This window comes from Engystomops pustulosus, chromosome 5, assembly GCF_040894005.1.
Source record: "Engystomops pustulosus chromosome 5, aEngPut4.maternal, whole genome shotgun sequence".
NCBI lineage: Eukaryota > Metazoa > Chordata > Amphibia > Anura > Leptodactylidae > Engystomops > Engystomops pustulosus.
The window spans coordinates 131,239,355-131,253,743 of record NC_092415.1 but is presented as its reverse complement, the minus strand read 5'-3'; the positions used below and the strand labels follow the sequence as shown (position 1 = coordinate 131,253,743).

Here is a 14,389-nt window from a genome sequence, read left to right as displayed (position 1 = left end):
ATCCAATCTGTTACTGTTAATCCAATCATTTTATTATTTGTCTCTTCAAATCATGTTTAGAGGCTTCTTATAAGAGTAATTCTGAAATCCAGATTGACACACCATTTACTGAAGATGTGAATACATCTGAATCATGGAATACTCTAGAAAAGGTATATATCATCTTACTGTTTATTTGCATTTCTTGTAGGTTATTGAGCCCACTTAGGTACAAACCCCATGACCTACACCTAAGCCAATTTCATCCATTTCAATTATTAACCCCTTCTCACAAACCAATGATCACCAGCAGTGTCAGCGCCAGAAGCTGCGGGTGTCAGCAGTATGTTACAATTGACACCCTCCTCTAACACCCAAGATAACTCCAAACAAGGGTGTCAACCCCTTACATGCCACGGTCAAGCATGATCAAGGCATGTAAGGGTACCCCTTTGAATTGGACCACTGAGCTGCTTATCAGGGGGATCCAATTTTTTCCATGGCAGTCCAAGGGTCTGATGAGTGCCTCAGGGCTACCAGATGCCAGGTCCCACCAGATCCTGCCTCTGGCAGGATCTAACTGTAACTGTCAGTGCATTAGTCCACATGCTTAAACTATTGCACTGAATCAATTTAATATATCAACGTAAACGTCCTTATAGAATAATTAATGATGTGTTACTGATTTGATAAAGGTCACCAAAATGTAACTTTTATTAGTCTGTGTACAAAATGTATTTTTGACTCACACAAATGCTTAGGCCCTCTAACATATGAGCCATCAATGACTTTACTGTTCTAGTAACTGACCCTGACCCTGACCCTAAGCGTTTCAGCAAGTGTCACTTCCTGAACAGTTTTGCAAGGTCTGTTTGTTTAGCCTTGTTACTCAGCTTGTTATTCAAACCTTGCAGCAATGTCCTTTTTGGGTACACAAAAAAATTCCTACAAAAATTCTTTTATTACATGTACTTAACACATACTGCAAATAATGTCATAAAGGTGGGATTGCACTGTTATGTGCTAAATCCCACTAGGACTTTGTTTATTGTACACAAGCTCACATCTCCTATTCAGCAGTTCATGATTCTTATGCTCTTAAGGCTACACAATATATTGAAAAAGAGCTGGTGCCAAAAAACCACTGCAGTATTTGAAATATAAAAACCAAGTTTTTATTGATATACTCTAAATCACACTTAAAAAAACACACCCAATGTGTTAAAAAACACACTTGGGTGTGTTTTTTAAGTGTGTTTTAGAGTATATCAATAAAAACATGGTTTTTATATTTCAAATACTGCAGTGGTTTTTTGACACCAGCTCTGTTTCAATATACTGTGATTACATGTATACTGGTGTTGGCCCATATATATGGGATTAGTCGATGGACTCACTAATATAGCTCTTAAGGCTACATTCACACAATGTATGCCCGCCGTACCGTAGTACATCGGAGCTGCGGAAAGAAGCAGGGGATGAGCGCAGCTCACCCCTGCCCCTCTCCATTGGAAATATTCTGCCGCACGGCGCTGTATTATGTAGTAAGACTGGACGAGTTCTTATCTTTTTAGGGGCTACGGAGCGGTACGGTGCCATGAGCCCATAGAAGTGTATGGCCGTATATACGTTCCCCCATACATTCGTGTGAATGTAGCCTTATCTTGTAAGAACAGCTGTTATTTCCATAATCATACCCTTTGACCGATAATGCTATCTTCCCAAGCTTCTCAAATAGCGGCTACTATAACAGTCTCATATCATAACACTAACACCACAGTCATGACATATCCTGGCACAATCTATTACTTCTATCTGGACTTATATGCTTCACACTTCACTGACAGTCTGGTATTTAGATGCTATTTCAACATTTGTTGCATCTAGAAAGCAATACTCATTGGGGCACATTTACTTACCCGGTCCAGTCGCGATCCAGCGGCGCATTCTCTGCTCTGGATTCGGGTCCGGCCGGGATTTATGAATGTAGTTCTTCCGCCGTCCACCAGGTGGCGCTGCTGCGCTGAAAGTCATCTCATCGCGCCGGAATGCACCACCTCGGACCAGGTGAAGGTAAGCGCTCCCCAAGCGACACTTTTTCGGTTTTTAAATGCGGCGGTTTTTCCGAATACGTCGGGTTTTCGTTCGGCCACGCCCCCCGATTTCCGTCGCGCGCATGCCGGCGCCGATGCGCCACAATCCGATCGCGTGCGCCACAATCCCGGGGCAATTCAGGTACAATCGGCGCAAATCGGAAATATTCGGGTAACACGTCGGGAAAACGCGAATCGGGCCCTTAGTAAATGACCCCCATTGTATCTACCTAGACTGTGCTGTAACTGCCTACTCAGGAGATCACTGCAGACATTCAACCTAACATGTGGCAGATATTATGCCAGGCCGCCATGCTAAGTGTGCTGCTCTTTATAAAGGGTCTAAGCATAGACCTGCCCCCCTCATTGCTCCAATCAGGAGCTAGGTCCCAACCCACTCCTATTAGCCAATCATGTCCTGATATGCAACTGACTCCCCACCCCTAACATGCATCATAGCTCCCATCAGCTGGGGTAAGTGCCATCACTGACACTCCCCCTGCTGGGTCACATGACCACATGTTGCTCTGAGGGAGCAGCCCCTGGTTACATCATCAGGGAAGGGAGGAGTGATCCATCCTTCCCTAAATTCAATTGGCAGAGTGAGTTTCTCTGGTAGAACCTCATTGGAGAGAGCAATTGTTTACATGGGACATCTTACAATGATGTGCTCAGTCTGCACACATCATACAGCCTGATTTGTTAATTATCGTAAAGGTTAATTAGAGTTGTATAACAGTCCTCTGGGTCATTTGGATCAAGTGTGTGTAGGAGTGACTTTAACATGTTCCAAGGATATCTTTAAATTTCTGGGACCACGGAATGTTATCCATGGTTGCCACAGCTTTATAAATTTTTCAGAAGTGCTTGTGATGTCTGCCATGGCCTCCTCCATTCGGAAAATGTGGGTGGTGTGGTCGATCGGCATCTGCGAGGAATAACTGAATAGGGCGCTATAAGGAAAATCTTTTAATAGAACCTGACAGTAAGGCAACTTCTGAGCACTGACAGTAAGGCAGCTTCTGGTGTTTTGGGAGCTACAATCCCTGTAAATTCTGATGTCTCCTCAAGTACCTGGCTCCAGAAAGTAGAGATTCCATGACACGTCCACCATATGTGTAGCATGTCTCCTCTCTCTGTGCTGCATCTCCAATAGAATGAATAGAACGAATGTACCACCTGGAGAGAATTTTGTAGTTCCTGTGAGGAACAGGCCACTGAGAGTTTTTGTGTGAACGAGAAGACCTTGTCCCAATCCTTGGGGACAAAGGTATACTTAAATCTCAATCCCGTCAAGCGTGATGGGGCAAATTTGAAGAGTCAGATTCCTTTATTAAGAAGCCCTAAATTTGGGAGATGTAGTGTTCTGGAGGGGATGCTCAGCGAAATAAGGCCTCAAAAGGACTGAGTGGAGAATTAAATTCAGCTGCAGGCCCTGCTTGCCTAAGAAAGGAACCAAATTGTGTCATTTATAACCATGAGAGGTTTGAGAATGCTGACACCCTTAATAACTTATCCATAGGGGGATCTCTGCTTCTCCAACCATATCGTGCATACGGATGTCTTCATGTTTTGAACGACCAAAGAACAAACTTCTGGTGAAGGCTGGTGGGAAGTCAGGGTTATGAAACAAAGGTGTAAGTGGACTGAATGATCTGGAGACGATCCTGCGCTGAATGTGGGATCTCTATAATTTTAAAGTGTGGGCAAGGAACAACATCTGGGATTCGATTTCTATGTGTTGGGATGACACCCATGGGAGTACATCTATCGGTATTAGAGAGCTATACTGCTTCAGTTGTACCCATTGTTTGTCAGGTAAATGAAATTGCCAATCAGTTGAATTAAGATGGATGCTAAGTGGTAGAGCTTGAAATCAGGTAGCCCCGTGCCTCCTGCTAATTTTGGCCTAATCAGAAACCGCCAACCAATCCGGGGCGAGCTGTACCCCAGATAAAGCGTAAGAGTGTTGATTTAAGGGAATTAAAAAACGAGGATAGGGGCATTATTGGGGCTCCCTGAAAGATATAGAGGAAGCGAGGTATTATGTCCATCTTAACCACATTGATTCGACCAAACCCAGACAATTGCTTCCTATTATACATGGTTAAGTCCCTCAGCATGCGATCTAGCAATGGCAAATAATTAAGTGCGTACAGTTTTTTTTATCGAATTCTGGCACCAGCAGAAGGGGAAATGTTCCTTGATGAATTGACTATCCTCTGATGGTAATGAGATGTTCATTGCCTCAGATATGCTAAGGTTAATCTTAAAGTTACTTACCATATATACTAGGGTGGGAAATGCATTGGTCACAACCTCCCAGTATATAGCTGCCAGCCCCCTTCAGTATATAGCCTGCCAGCCCCTTTATGTATATAGTCCACCAGCCACTTTAAGTATATAGCATGCCAGCCCCTTTATGTATATAGCCTGCCAGCCCCTTTATGTATATAGCCTGCCAGCCCCTTTATCTATATAGCCTGCCAGCCCCTTTATCTATATGGCCTGCCAGCCCCTTTATCTACATAACCTGCCAGCCCCTTTATCTACATAACTTGCCAGCCCCTTTATCTATATAGCCTGCCAGCCTCCTGTTGCCCGTAAAAAAATAATAAACTTACTATTCACCATTCTGACGGCCTGGACAGCTCCTCTTCATCTTCATGCCGCACGTCCGTGGCAGCTCCGTGGCTGCGCCTCTTCTGTCTTCTTCGAACCTGCGGCATGAAGATGAAGAGGAGCTGTCCGGGCCGTTGGAATGGTGAGTAGTAAGTTTATTTTTTTTGTATACCTGAGTATAAGCCGAGTGTTGAATTTTTAGCACAAAAGTAAATGACCGTATATCTCAAATTCCTTGAGGGATGGTAGGGAGATTCTGGGCTGGGATATGTAGAACAGAAGATAATCTGCAAATAGTGCTGTTTTATATTGGTGCTGGCCTACTTGAATACTGTGTATGCTGGAGTTGTGCCTGATTGTAGTAGCTAGGTGTTCCATTACAATCACATAGAGGAGTGGGGAGAGGGGGCAGCCTTGTCGGGTCCAATAGTTAATGTGTATAGGATTTGAAAAGAATCCCTTGGCCCTAACCCTGGCAGTAGGGTAATTGTATAGGGCCATGACCCTTCCCAGGAACCTTGGGCCCAGCCCCAGTTGGGATAGGGCTGCGGACATAAAACCCCAGTGTACTCTGTCAAAGGCCTTTTCTCCGTCAATAGATAGGACGGAGGAGAGGATTGATCTTTTCTGCGCATGGGCCATTAGGAGAAATGTTTTGTTCAGATTATCCCTACCCCTCACTAATCCCACTTGATCAGTACTGATTATTTTTGGGAGATATTGGGCCAGTCAATCTGCCAGAATTTTAGAATGTAGCTTCAGGTCCACATTCAAATGGGAAATAGGCCTTGCTGGTGTTAGGGGATTCTTGTCCGGTTTTATAAGGACACTAATAGTGGCCTCCAGGGATTTAGGGTGGAAAGCAGCCGGTTGAGAAACAAAATTAAACACCTTCGCCATAAGTTCGCCATAAGTTGCATAAATGTTTCTCTGAATCTATAAAAGGCCGGGGAGAAGCCATCTGGGCCAGCGCTCTTTCCTGCAGGGTTTTTTTTGATAACTTCGTTTACCTCCCCCTCACTAAAGTCCAATTCCAGCGCCTCAATCTCTTCCTCTTCAAGTGTGGGTAGGGCATGTCTCTAATGTAGGTGTCAATTTTATCTGATATTAAAGCAGGGTCTGGGTCTGCATATTGGCTCCTAATATTGTAACGCTGTGCATAGTATGCCCCAAATTCCAGGCTGATGCTAATTGGGTTGTGTGTGTCTTTACACTCCACAGTTTTAATATGGGGGATGTGTGCCGTTCCAGATCGTGGGTGTATGAAGTGCGCTAGAGCGGGTCCACATTTATTTGAGTGTTCATATAGGTGGTTTATGAACCACATACGCTGAGTTAGTGATTTTCGGTCAAGTAGGGGGCGTATCTTGTCTCTGATTCGTATCATGTCTTCGGGGACAATACAGACGATGTAGTAAGGAAGCGAGTTTAGCTGAATTCTCCTTCTTTAATCTAACCCCGTTATCCCTGAATTTACTACGGAGCTTGCATTTGAGGGCTTCCCATTTGATTGGCAAGGCCTCTGGACGTAGTTTGGGGGAGAATGAAAAAGATTTGATGGTTTGTCTGATTTCCTGTACGCTTAGGGAATCTTCAAGTAAGTGGTCGTTAAGGTGCCATGTCCACTGTTTTATGTTTGACCATGAAAAAGTCTATACAGCTGTATGAGTCATGTGATGGGGAGTAGTAGTACGTAGTCTGTCATTGGGGTGGAGAATCCGCCAGACATTTACCAGCTGAAGGCTATGTGTATATATATATACACACACACATATTACACCTATATATAAACCTATTTCGTGTTATACCTGTATATATACAGATTACACCTATATCTATACCTTTTACATTTATACCTATATATACACACATTACACCTATATCTACACCCTTTACATGGTATACCTGTATATACACATATATATTACACCTATATATATATATATATATATATATATATATATATATACATGTATTGCATGTAAAACCTGTATATGCACAAACATGACACCTACAGTATATATACACCTATTACATGTTATATCTCTATATACACACACATAACACCTATATACACACCTATTACATGTTATACCTCTATATACACACACATCACACCTATATATACACACCTAATACCTGTTATACTTCTATACACGCATATATCACACATTACACCTATATATGCACCTATTACATGTTATACCTCAATATACACACATTACGCCTATATATACAGTACACATCTATTACATGTTATACATGTATTGCATGTAAAACCTGTATATGCACATACATGACACCTACAGTATATATACACCTATTACATGTTAGACCTCTGTATACACACATTACACCTATATACACACCTATTACATGTTATACCTCTATATACACACACATCACACCTATATATACACACCTAATACCTGTTATACTTCTATACACGCATATATCACACATTACACCTATATATACACCTATTACATGTTATACCTCTATATACACATATATATCACACATTACACCTATATATACACCTATTACATGTCATACCTCTATATACACACACATTACACCTATATATACACCTATTACATGTTATACCTCTATATACACACATATATCACACATTACACCTATATATACACCTATTACATGTCATACCTCTATATACACACATTACACCTATATATAAACCTATTACATGTCATACCTCTATATACACACACATTACACCTATATATACAACTATTACATGTCATACCTCTATATAAACACATACTGTATATCACATATTACACCTATATATACACCTATTACATGTCATACCTCTATATACACACATATATCACACATTACACCTATATATACACCTATTACATGTCATACCTCTATATACACACATATTACACCTATATATACACCTATTAAATGTCAAACCTCTATATACACACACATTACACCTATATATATAGCTATTATATGCTATACCTCTATATACACACACATTACACCTATGTATACACCTAATAAATGTTATACCTTTATATACACACACATTACACCTATATATACAGCTATTACATGTTATACCTCTATACCCACACAAAACATGTTGTACACACATATATACATGCCAAAAACACATATACACAGGGAAGACACATACATATACACATTACAGTTACCTGATATCCAGCAGGAGGTCTAGGACAGATTGGAAATCCATCAGGGAGGCTGATGGAGCTGTCATCCTTTCTGCAGCTGGCCCGGGCTGCACGTCTTGCACGTTTCACAGGCGCCGCACATGCACGGCGCTGTCAGCAATAGTACTTACATCTGAATGATGTAAGTACTACTGTTAGTAGTAGCGGAGCAGTCCGCACAAAACTGCCCCCTCCTCCAGCAGGGGACACGGTTTATGGACACGCCCTTGGATGCATCATGATTAGAGCTATGAAACCAGGTGCTGAGGTGCCACTCTCTAATTGTTGGAAAATGACCATTTTGGAAGTGTGTCTCCTGTAGGAATAAGATTTTTCCACCCTGCTTGTGCATGCCATGGAGGATTTGCATTCTTTTCTGGGGGAGGTTCAACGCCCGGGCATTCAGGGATCCTATTTTCAAAGTCTCCATAGGAGGTATTTGGCTATAATATAGTGCAATAGGGGATTAGAGTAGATTCAGTTAGAGGGAAAGAAAGGGGGGGGGGGTTGGGGTAGAAAAGAAGGTAAGAGGAGGGGTGCTAGAAGAAGGGGTAAGAGGCAGACAACCCCACACACTGTGGGGTGAATACAACCAAAAGAACTAACAATAGAGCCTAGCAAGCAGTTCAAAATGGACCTATGGGAAGTTTACATCACCACCCAACAGGTTCAATAACAAGAAGTATAGAAAGTAAAAAGAAAAAAGGGGGAAAAAACACATGCACAGACTGGCTGTGGGTAAATTCCCTAGTGGAAGGTTGTCTAACTACAAAGGAGGCTCCCCCCCAAGGCCACCGTGTTTGACAAATGAGAAAGATTAGATGGAGTATTGCCATTGTTATAACAACAACATAAAACAAGTATGTAAATGTGCAGCACAAAACTAGAATTCAATAAGTCTGAAAAGAATACTCAGAGAGGCTAGTCAGAGCTCATTCTAGCAAAAGAGCCCACAGTTACACATGTGGATCCTCCTGCAGTCTGTGAGTCTCCTCACAGATCCCCCTAGGCACCCCTGGAGGGTGCCGGGGCTCTTGCACTGCGTCTGAAGGTGTCGGGAGAGAAGGCCAATCTGGCATGGGCAGGGCAGGAATGTTGAGACCACTGCCACCGCTGGAATATCCATCGGGTTCCTGATATTATAAGTGATCCTAGCCCACCTGATCTCGAGTCGAAATGGGAACCCCCAAGTGTAGCCGAAGGGAGTCCAAAAAAGGCCCAAGGGCTTTCCTTTTAGAAAGCGTCAACCGGGACAAATTGGGTAGGAGCTGTAGACGGCTTCCTTGGTATTGTATCTGTTCGACATCTCTCGCTTTGGTAATGATCAAGTCCTTTAGCTGATATTTATGAACCCTACAGATGACATCTCTGGGGTTTTCTTTAGCCTTCGGGCGGGCCTGAAGAGCACTGTGAGCCAGATCCAGCTCCACCTGGAAGTCTCCCAGGCAGGCCCAGGACAGAGTTAAACACAGTCCGCAGAACCTCATGCAGATGGGAGGATTAAACAGATTCAGGAAGGCCCCATACCCAAATGTTATTTCTTCTCCCTCTGTTTTCAGCATCATCAAGCTGATCAGCTACATATTGGAGCTGGTAGGTATGAGTAGAGAGCCTGGATGCCTGAGAATCCACCTGAGTTGTCAGGGTAGTATGAGCAGCTTCTGCCGCAGCGACTCGGTTGGTGACCTGCTGGACCTCAGTACTGTGACCTCAGCGATATAAGATTGCTCCACTCCATATCATATCTTCCTTAGTAGGGATCGCCATCAGGTGAGCTTTAAGGGTACATAGTTCAGACAGTCCCTCCAGGGCTTGGGAGAGTAGTGTTGGTTGGTGAGAAACATACAAAGCAGATGGGAGCAGGTCACAATGTGGAGACCCATCAGGACTGAAGGCTGCCAGTGTAGAAGAATCAGCCTGAGCCGGTGTTTGTGTGGGAGGAAGAACCAGGGAATGGATGTCAGGCAATGGGGAGGCTGAGGCAGATGACTTGCTTTGCCAGGGACCTCTCTCATCAGGCCAGACAGTGTAGGGAGTATGTGGAGAGTGTGCTTTGATCGTGGCCATTGGGGACATCGCAGTCACGGAATGACCTCCCAAAGGTGGATTGCAACGGTATCGTGTGCCCCCGCAGACAATTGTGGCTGGGCAAGCTGTATATCCTCTGGAGGCCCTGCTGAGGGGCCTCAATTGCGGCCAGGGCAAGCTCCTGATGGAAACCTGAGCATTGCCCTCCTGGAACCACCCACCGAAAGGTCTGAGGAGGCAGCATCTCCGTTCCATGGGCAGGCAGGGCCTCTGGGCCTGACTCTGAGCTCTGTGTCACACCCCGCCATTTCCGATAGTCACTAATATTGTGTGGAGAGCTTGGCAGGCTAGCTGGAGCCAGAGGAGAGAAGAGATCCACCCCAGATAACAAGGGCTGCTGGGCTGGCAGGCTTATGGGGCGCATGAGAGGCAGCAAGTCCCGGGGCCGCGAGAGCAGTCTCCTCCTGTACGTCGGCCATCTTGAAGGTGGCTGCATTCCAGTCATCTCCAGGGATCTTCTACAACGGTGCCAGGTGAGGCGGATGGTGAATGTTGGCTCCCACCTTCAGCTTGTGTGCAGAGGCTCACAGAGGTACGGAACCCGAGGGGCTGCAATCGGCCAGGACGCATGGCCATTTCCTGCTCTCTCGGGGAAGACTGGGCCACCGTTGCCAGGGGAGAAAGGTATTTACCTATTTCTCGGGTAACTGTTTTGTAAGTCGTTTTGACCATCTTCCTCTGTTTGGGTCACATGTGCTAGGCTTCAAAACCGCTGGCTATTAGGGTTTGGAGCAGGAGCTGGTTCTACACATGTCCTGTCTCCTCCATAGCCAGGCCACGCCCCAACATACATCACAAATCTCTGATCTCAAGTTGTTTGCCATTGCTCACACTTTCAAAGGAGTTGCCAAATGCTCCCAAATGTTTATATTTTGTCGAACCAAGTCCCTTCTTCTTGCATATCCATAAAGTGGCTATGAACCAGATGGTCCCTTAGGTCCCTCTAAGAATCCCTCTTCTGAATGTTACAGATGGGTGCTCCGAAATTAGTGAGGCCGTATTCTCATCCAATTTCAAAATTCCCCAGTAGTTGTTTATTATTTCTTTTATCTCCATGTGACAATCATCATAAGTCCCTATGATACGTGAACCTCCATTATGGCATTCTTTTTGTCTTGGTATAAGCAAAGACCCTCTGTTGGTAGTCAGCGCTTGTGGATAGGCTTCTTTGAGAATATACGGGGGAAAACCCCTCTCTCTGAATCTGTTAGTCAGATCTCTTGCTTTATGATGGAAATGTGCTACAATTCCGTCTCATTCTGAGAAGTTATTTTATTGTATATAGTTTTCTGTAAGTTGCCACTCTTGTCTGTGAGTGACCTTTTTTATCTGTAAGTCCAGAAATGTGATTTCCTTGTCTTTAATCTCTGATGTGTAAGTAAGCCCCAGATTGTTAACATTCAGGGGCTTGACAAAGGAATCAAATGATTCAAGAGACAATGTCCAGATCAACTGGACATCATCTATGAAACAAAGCCATAATGGAACATTCTGTGCATATTCCATCATTGTTTCACCGAAGACAATGATATCCTCCCAGTAACAGAGCAGATTTGCAGGGTGTGCAGGTACTACCCATCTCTGTACCTCGGCTCTGGAGGAAAAGGGTGTCTCCAAACAAGAAAAAATTGTGAGATGAATTCAAGCTATTTCAGCACAAATTGATTATGGAGATTATATTGTGTCCCTCTAGATGAGAGGATTTCACTGCCTCCAAACGTTTATTATGGGGTATGTTGGAGTACAGCACTTCCACGTCCAGGAGCGCCAATTAGTGTTCTGGTTCTGTAAACAATCCAATTTCAATAAGACTTCCATTGTATCCCTCACATAGGATTGAGGGGGGTAGCCCTTATGAGTCTTAGGTATAGCATAGAACGTAGCTAATCTGGGGTTCCTAGGGCATAAGACGTCATACTCCGTCTTGGATATAAGTTTCTTATCCAGAGCTTTTCTTTAATTTTTCATAACAGTCTTTTATATATATTTAATATATGGGGACACGTTTCCTTATTCACGGCAACATCCATGACTACAGTGTTGCTGCCTTCAGACTGTTTAATGACTATGGAAGGGTCAGATTTTAACTCCTTGCCTATATGGCCGACCTTAGATTGGACTGACTGTCTAAGTTGGGAGCATTCAAATTCTTAAATTAATATAGTTACCATTTCTACGAACAGATCTATTTCCCTATAATCACCTTGCGACTAATAGGACGTAAATCTGTGAAGGGAGATAGATTGATGCTGCGCCTCTCTGCATACACAGATGCCATAGACGTTCCAGCGGTAGCTCTATAATTCGGGTGAGAAGTTCGGACAGCTGCCCGAATCGCCCGCTTCCTTTGGGCTTTGTCATCTGCCGCCTGAGGCAAGATTTTCATCCCGCCTCATGGCTGAGGCGGCCCTGGAGCCACAAGAACATACTACTTCCTTTTCTGAGAAAACTTCCCTTGCTTCTTCCAACCACTTCTCTTTACTAACCTGTGATGATAACCATCTAGCCATTCCCACTGATGATAGTTAATAACTTTTCTTCACTAAAACTATTGCATTTAATCAATTTGATATATCACGTAAAAGTCCTTTTATAATAATGATGTCACTGATTTGATAAAGGTCGGTAAAATGTAGCTTTTATTAGTCTGCGTATAAAATGTACTTATGACTCGCACAAATGCTTAGGCCCTATAACACTGATGGCAAACCTTTTGGTGATTGAGTGCCAAAACTACAAGCAAAAGCCACATATTTTTCACAAAGTGCCAAATGCCAATTTAAAGTGACTAAAATAGCTCACAGGTTTCAAACGTATTGGTGTCCTGAGGACATTAATACAGTAGAAAGAAGAAGAAATTTGGATTATTATTGTAGTTTCCCTCTAAGGTCCCTTAACAGGATCAATCACAGGTCCGGAGAAGGGTCTACAATCATAATACAGCTCTGTCAGCACCTCTGTCAGCACATCTTTGCTCCTCCTTGCTGCACTTCTAGTCACTTTAAAATAGCGCTGAACGTGGCATGTACTAGTCACTGCCTGTTACTACAGGACAAGGTATTGAGTCCTAAATGGGACCTGGGTGATGGCCTGGGTGCCCACAGAGAGGGCACTGAGTGTCACCACTGCCCTATAACATGCTTAGACAGACACTCTTTACTGCAATTCTGTACTATTGAACAAGCAATAAGGGAATCATTTGATCAACTCCAAATGTAAAAAAAATGTTATAAAAAGTTAAAAATCTTGAACTCAGCCAGGCTCCCCTCCCTCTGTCTGATAAAATCCACTCCTCAGCACTGCCCCCACACTAAGCGGCTCAACTCCAGCTGACTCGCGCAATGTATCGGCATGCACTTTTATTGTGTCTGGTGCCGTCTGTGAGCTCACAATAGTCTGTGCTCCAACATGTATGTGCACAGCTAGCTCTTACTCACAGCAGGCTTCGTGTACAATTCTTGCCTGCACAGAAATAGTTACTTGGAACTGGGGCAGTGTAGAAGGGTGTTTTTTCCCATACAGAGTGACTGTGAGGAAGTGGGCGTGAGTCTTGGCAATTTTCAAGAATTAAAAAATTCCTCCAAAAGCCTTCTAACATCCTAGAAAAATGAGAGGATACATAAAAAACAATGTCAACATAAAGTAGACATTCTGGAAATTTTAGTTATCAAGTTACTTTGGTGATTTAGTTATCTGCCTGGAAAACAGAACATTTTTAATTTTAGGGGAGATTTTTTTACACATTTTAGCGAAATTTCACAAAGAATATCACCCAAATTTAGTAAAGAATTGCTAGTGTTGTTACTTTATGTGCTGTCTGTTCTTCTATACACATGAGAGAGACACAGACATCAGCTACAAAAGTACCTGTCATGCTCTGTTCTCCCATACACATGAGAGAGACACAGACATCAGCTACACAAGTACCTGACATGCTCTCTCCTCCTATACACATGTGAGAGATACAGACATCAGCTACACAAGTACCTGACATGCTCTGTCCTCCCATACACATATGAGAGATACAGACATCAGCTACACAAGTACCTGACATGCTCTGTTCTCCTATACACATGTGAGAGAGACAGAAATCAGCTATACAAGTATCTGACATGCTCTGTCCTCCCATACACATGAGAGAGACACAGACATCAGCTACACAAGTATCTGACATGTTCTGTCCTCCCATACACATGAGAGAGACACAGTCATCAGCTACACAAGTACCTGTTATGCTCTGTTCTCCTATACACATGTGAGAGACACAGACATCAGCTACACAAGTACCTGACATGCTCTCTCCTCCTATCATATGTGCTGCATCTTGCAGCAGTTGTATCTCTCATACTAGTGATGGGTCATTTGCGAACAAGCCGGAAAGAAGAGCCGTGAATGACT

The 14,389-nt window shown here is 43.4% G+C and overlaps 1 protein-coding gene across 5 annotated transcripts in view; it reads left to right on the top strand.

Annotated features, from left to right (window-relative positions):
• Nucleotides 1-14,389, top strand: part of STX17 (syntaxin 17) — a 91,582-nt gene that overhangs the window by 64,901 nt on the left and 12,292 nt on the right. For all 5 annotated transcript variants that reach the window (XM_072153061.1, XM_072153056.1, XM_072153058.1 and 2 more), the window contains one exon: nt 61-152. In XM_072153061.1, the coding sequence (XP_072009162.1) occupies nt 61-152 (92 nt within the window). The remainder of the gene's footprint in view (nt 1-60; nt 153-14,389) is intronic.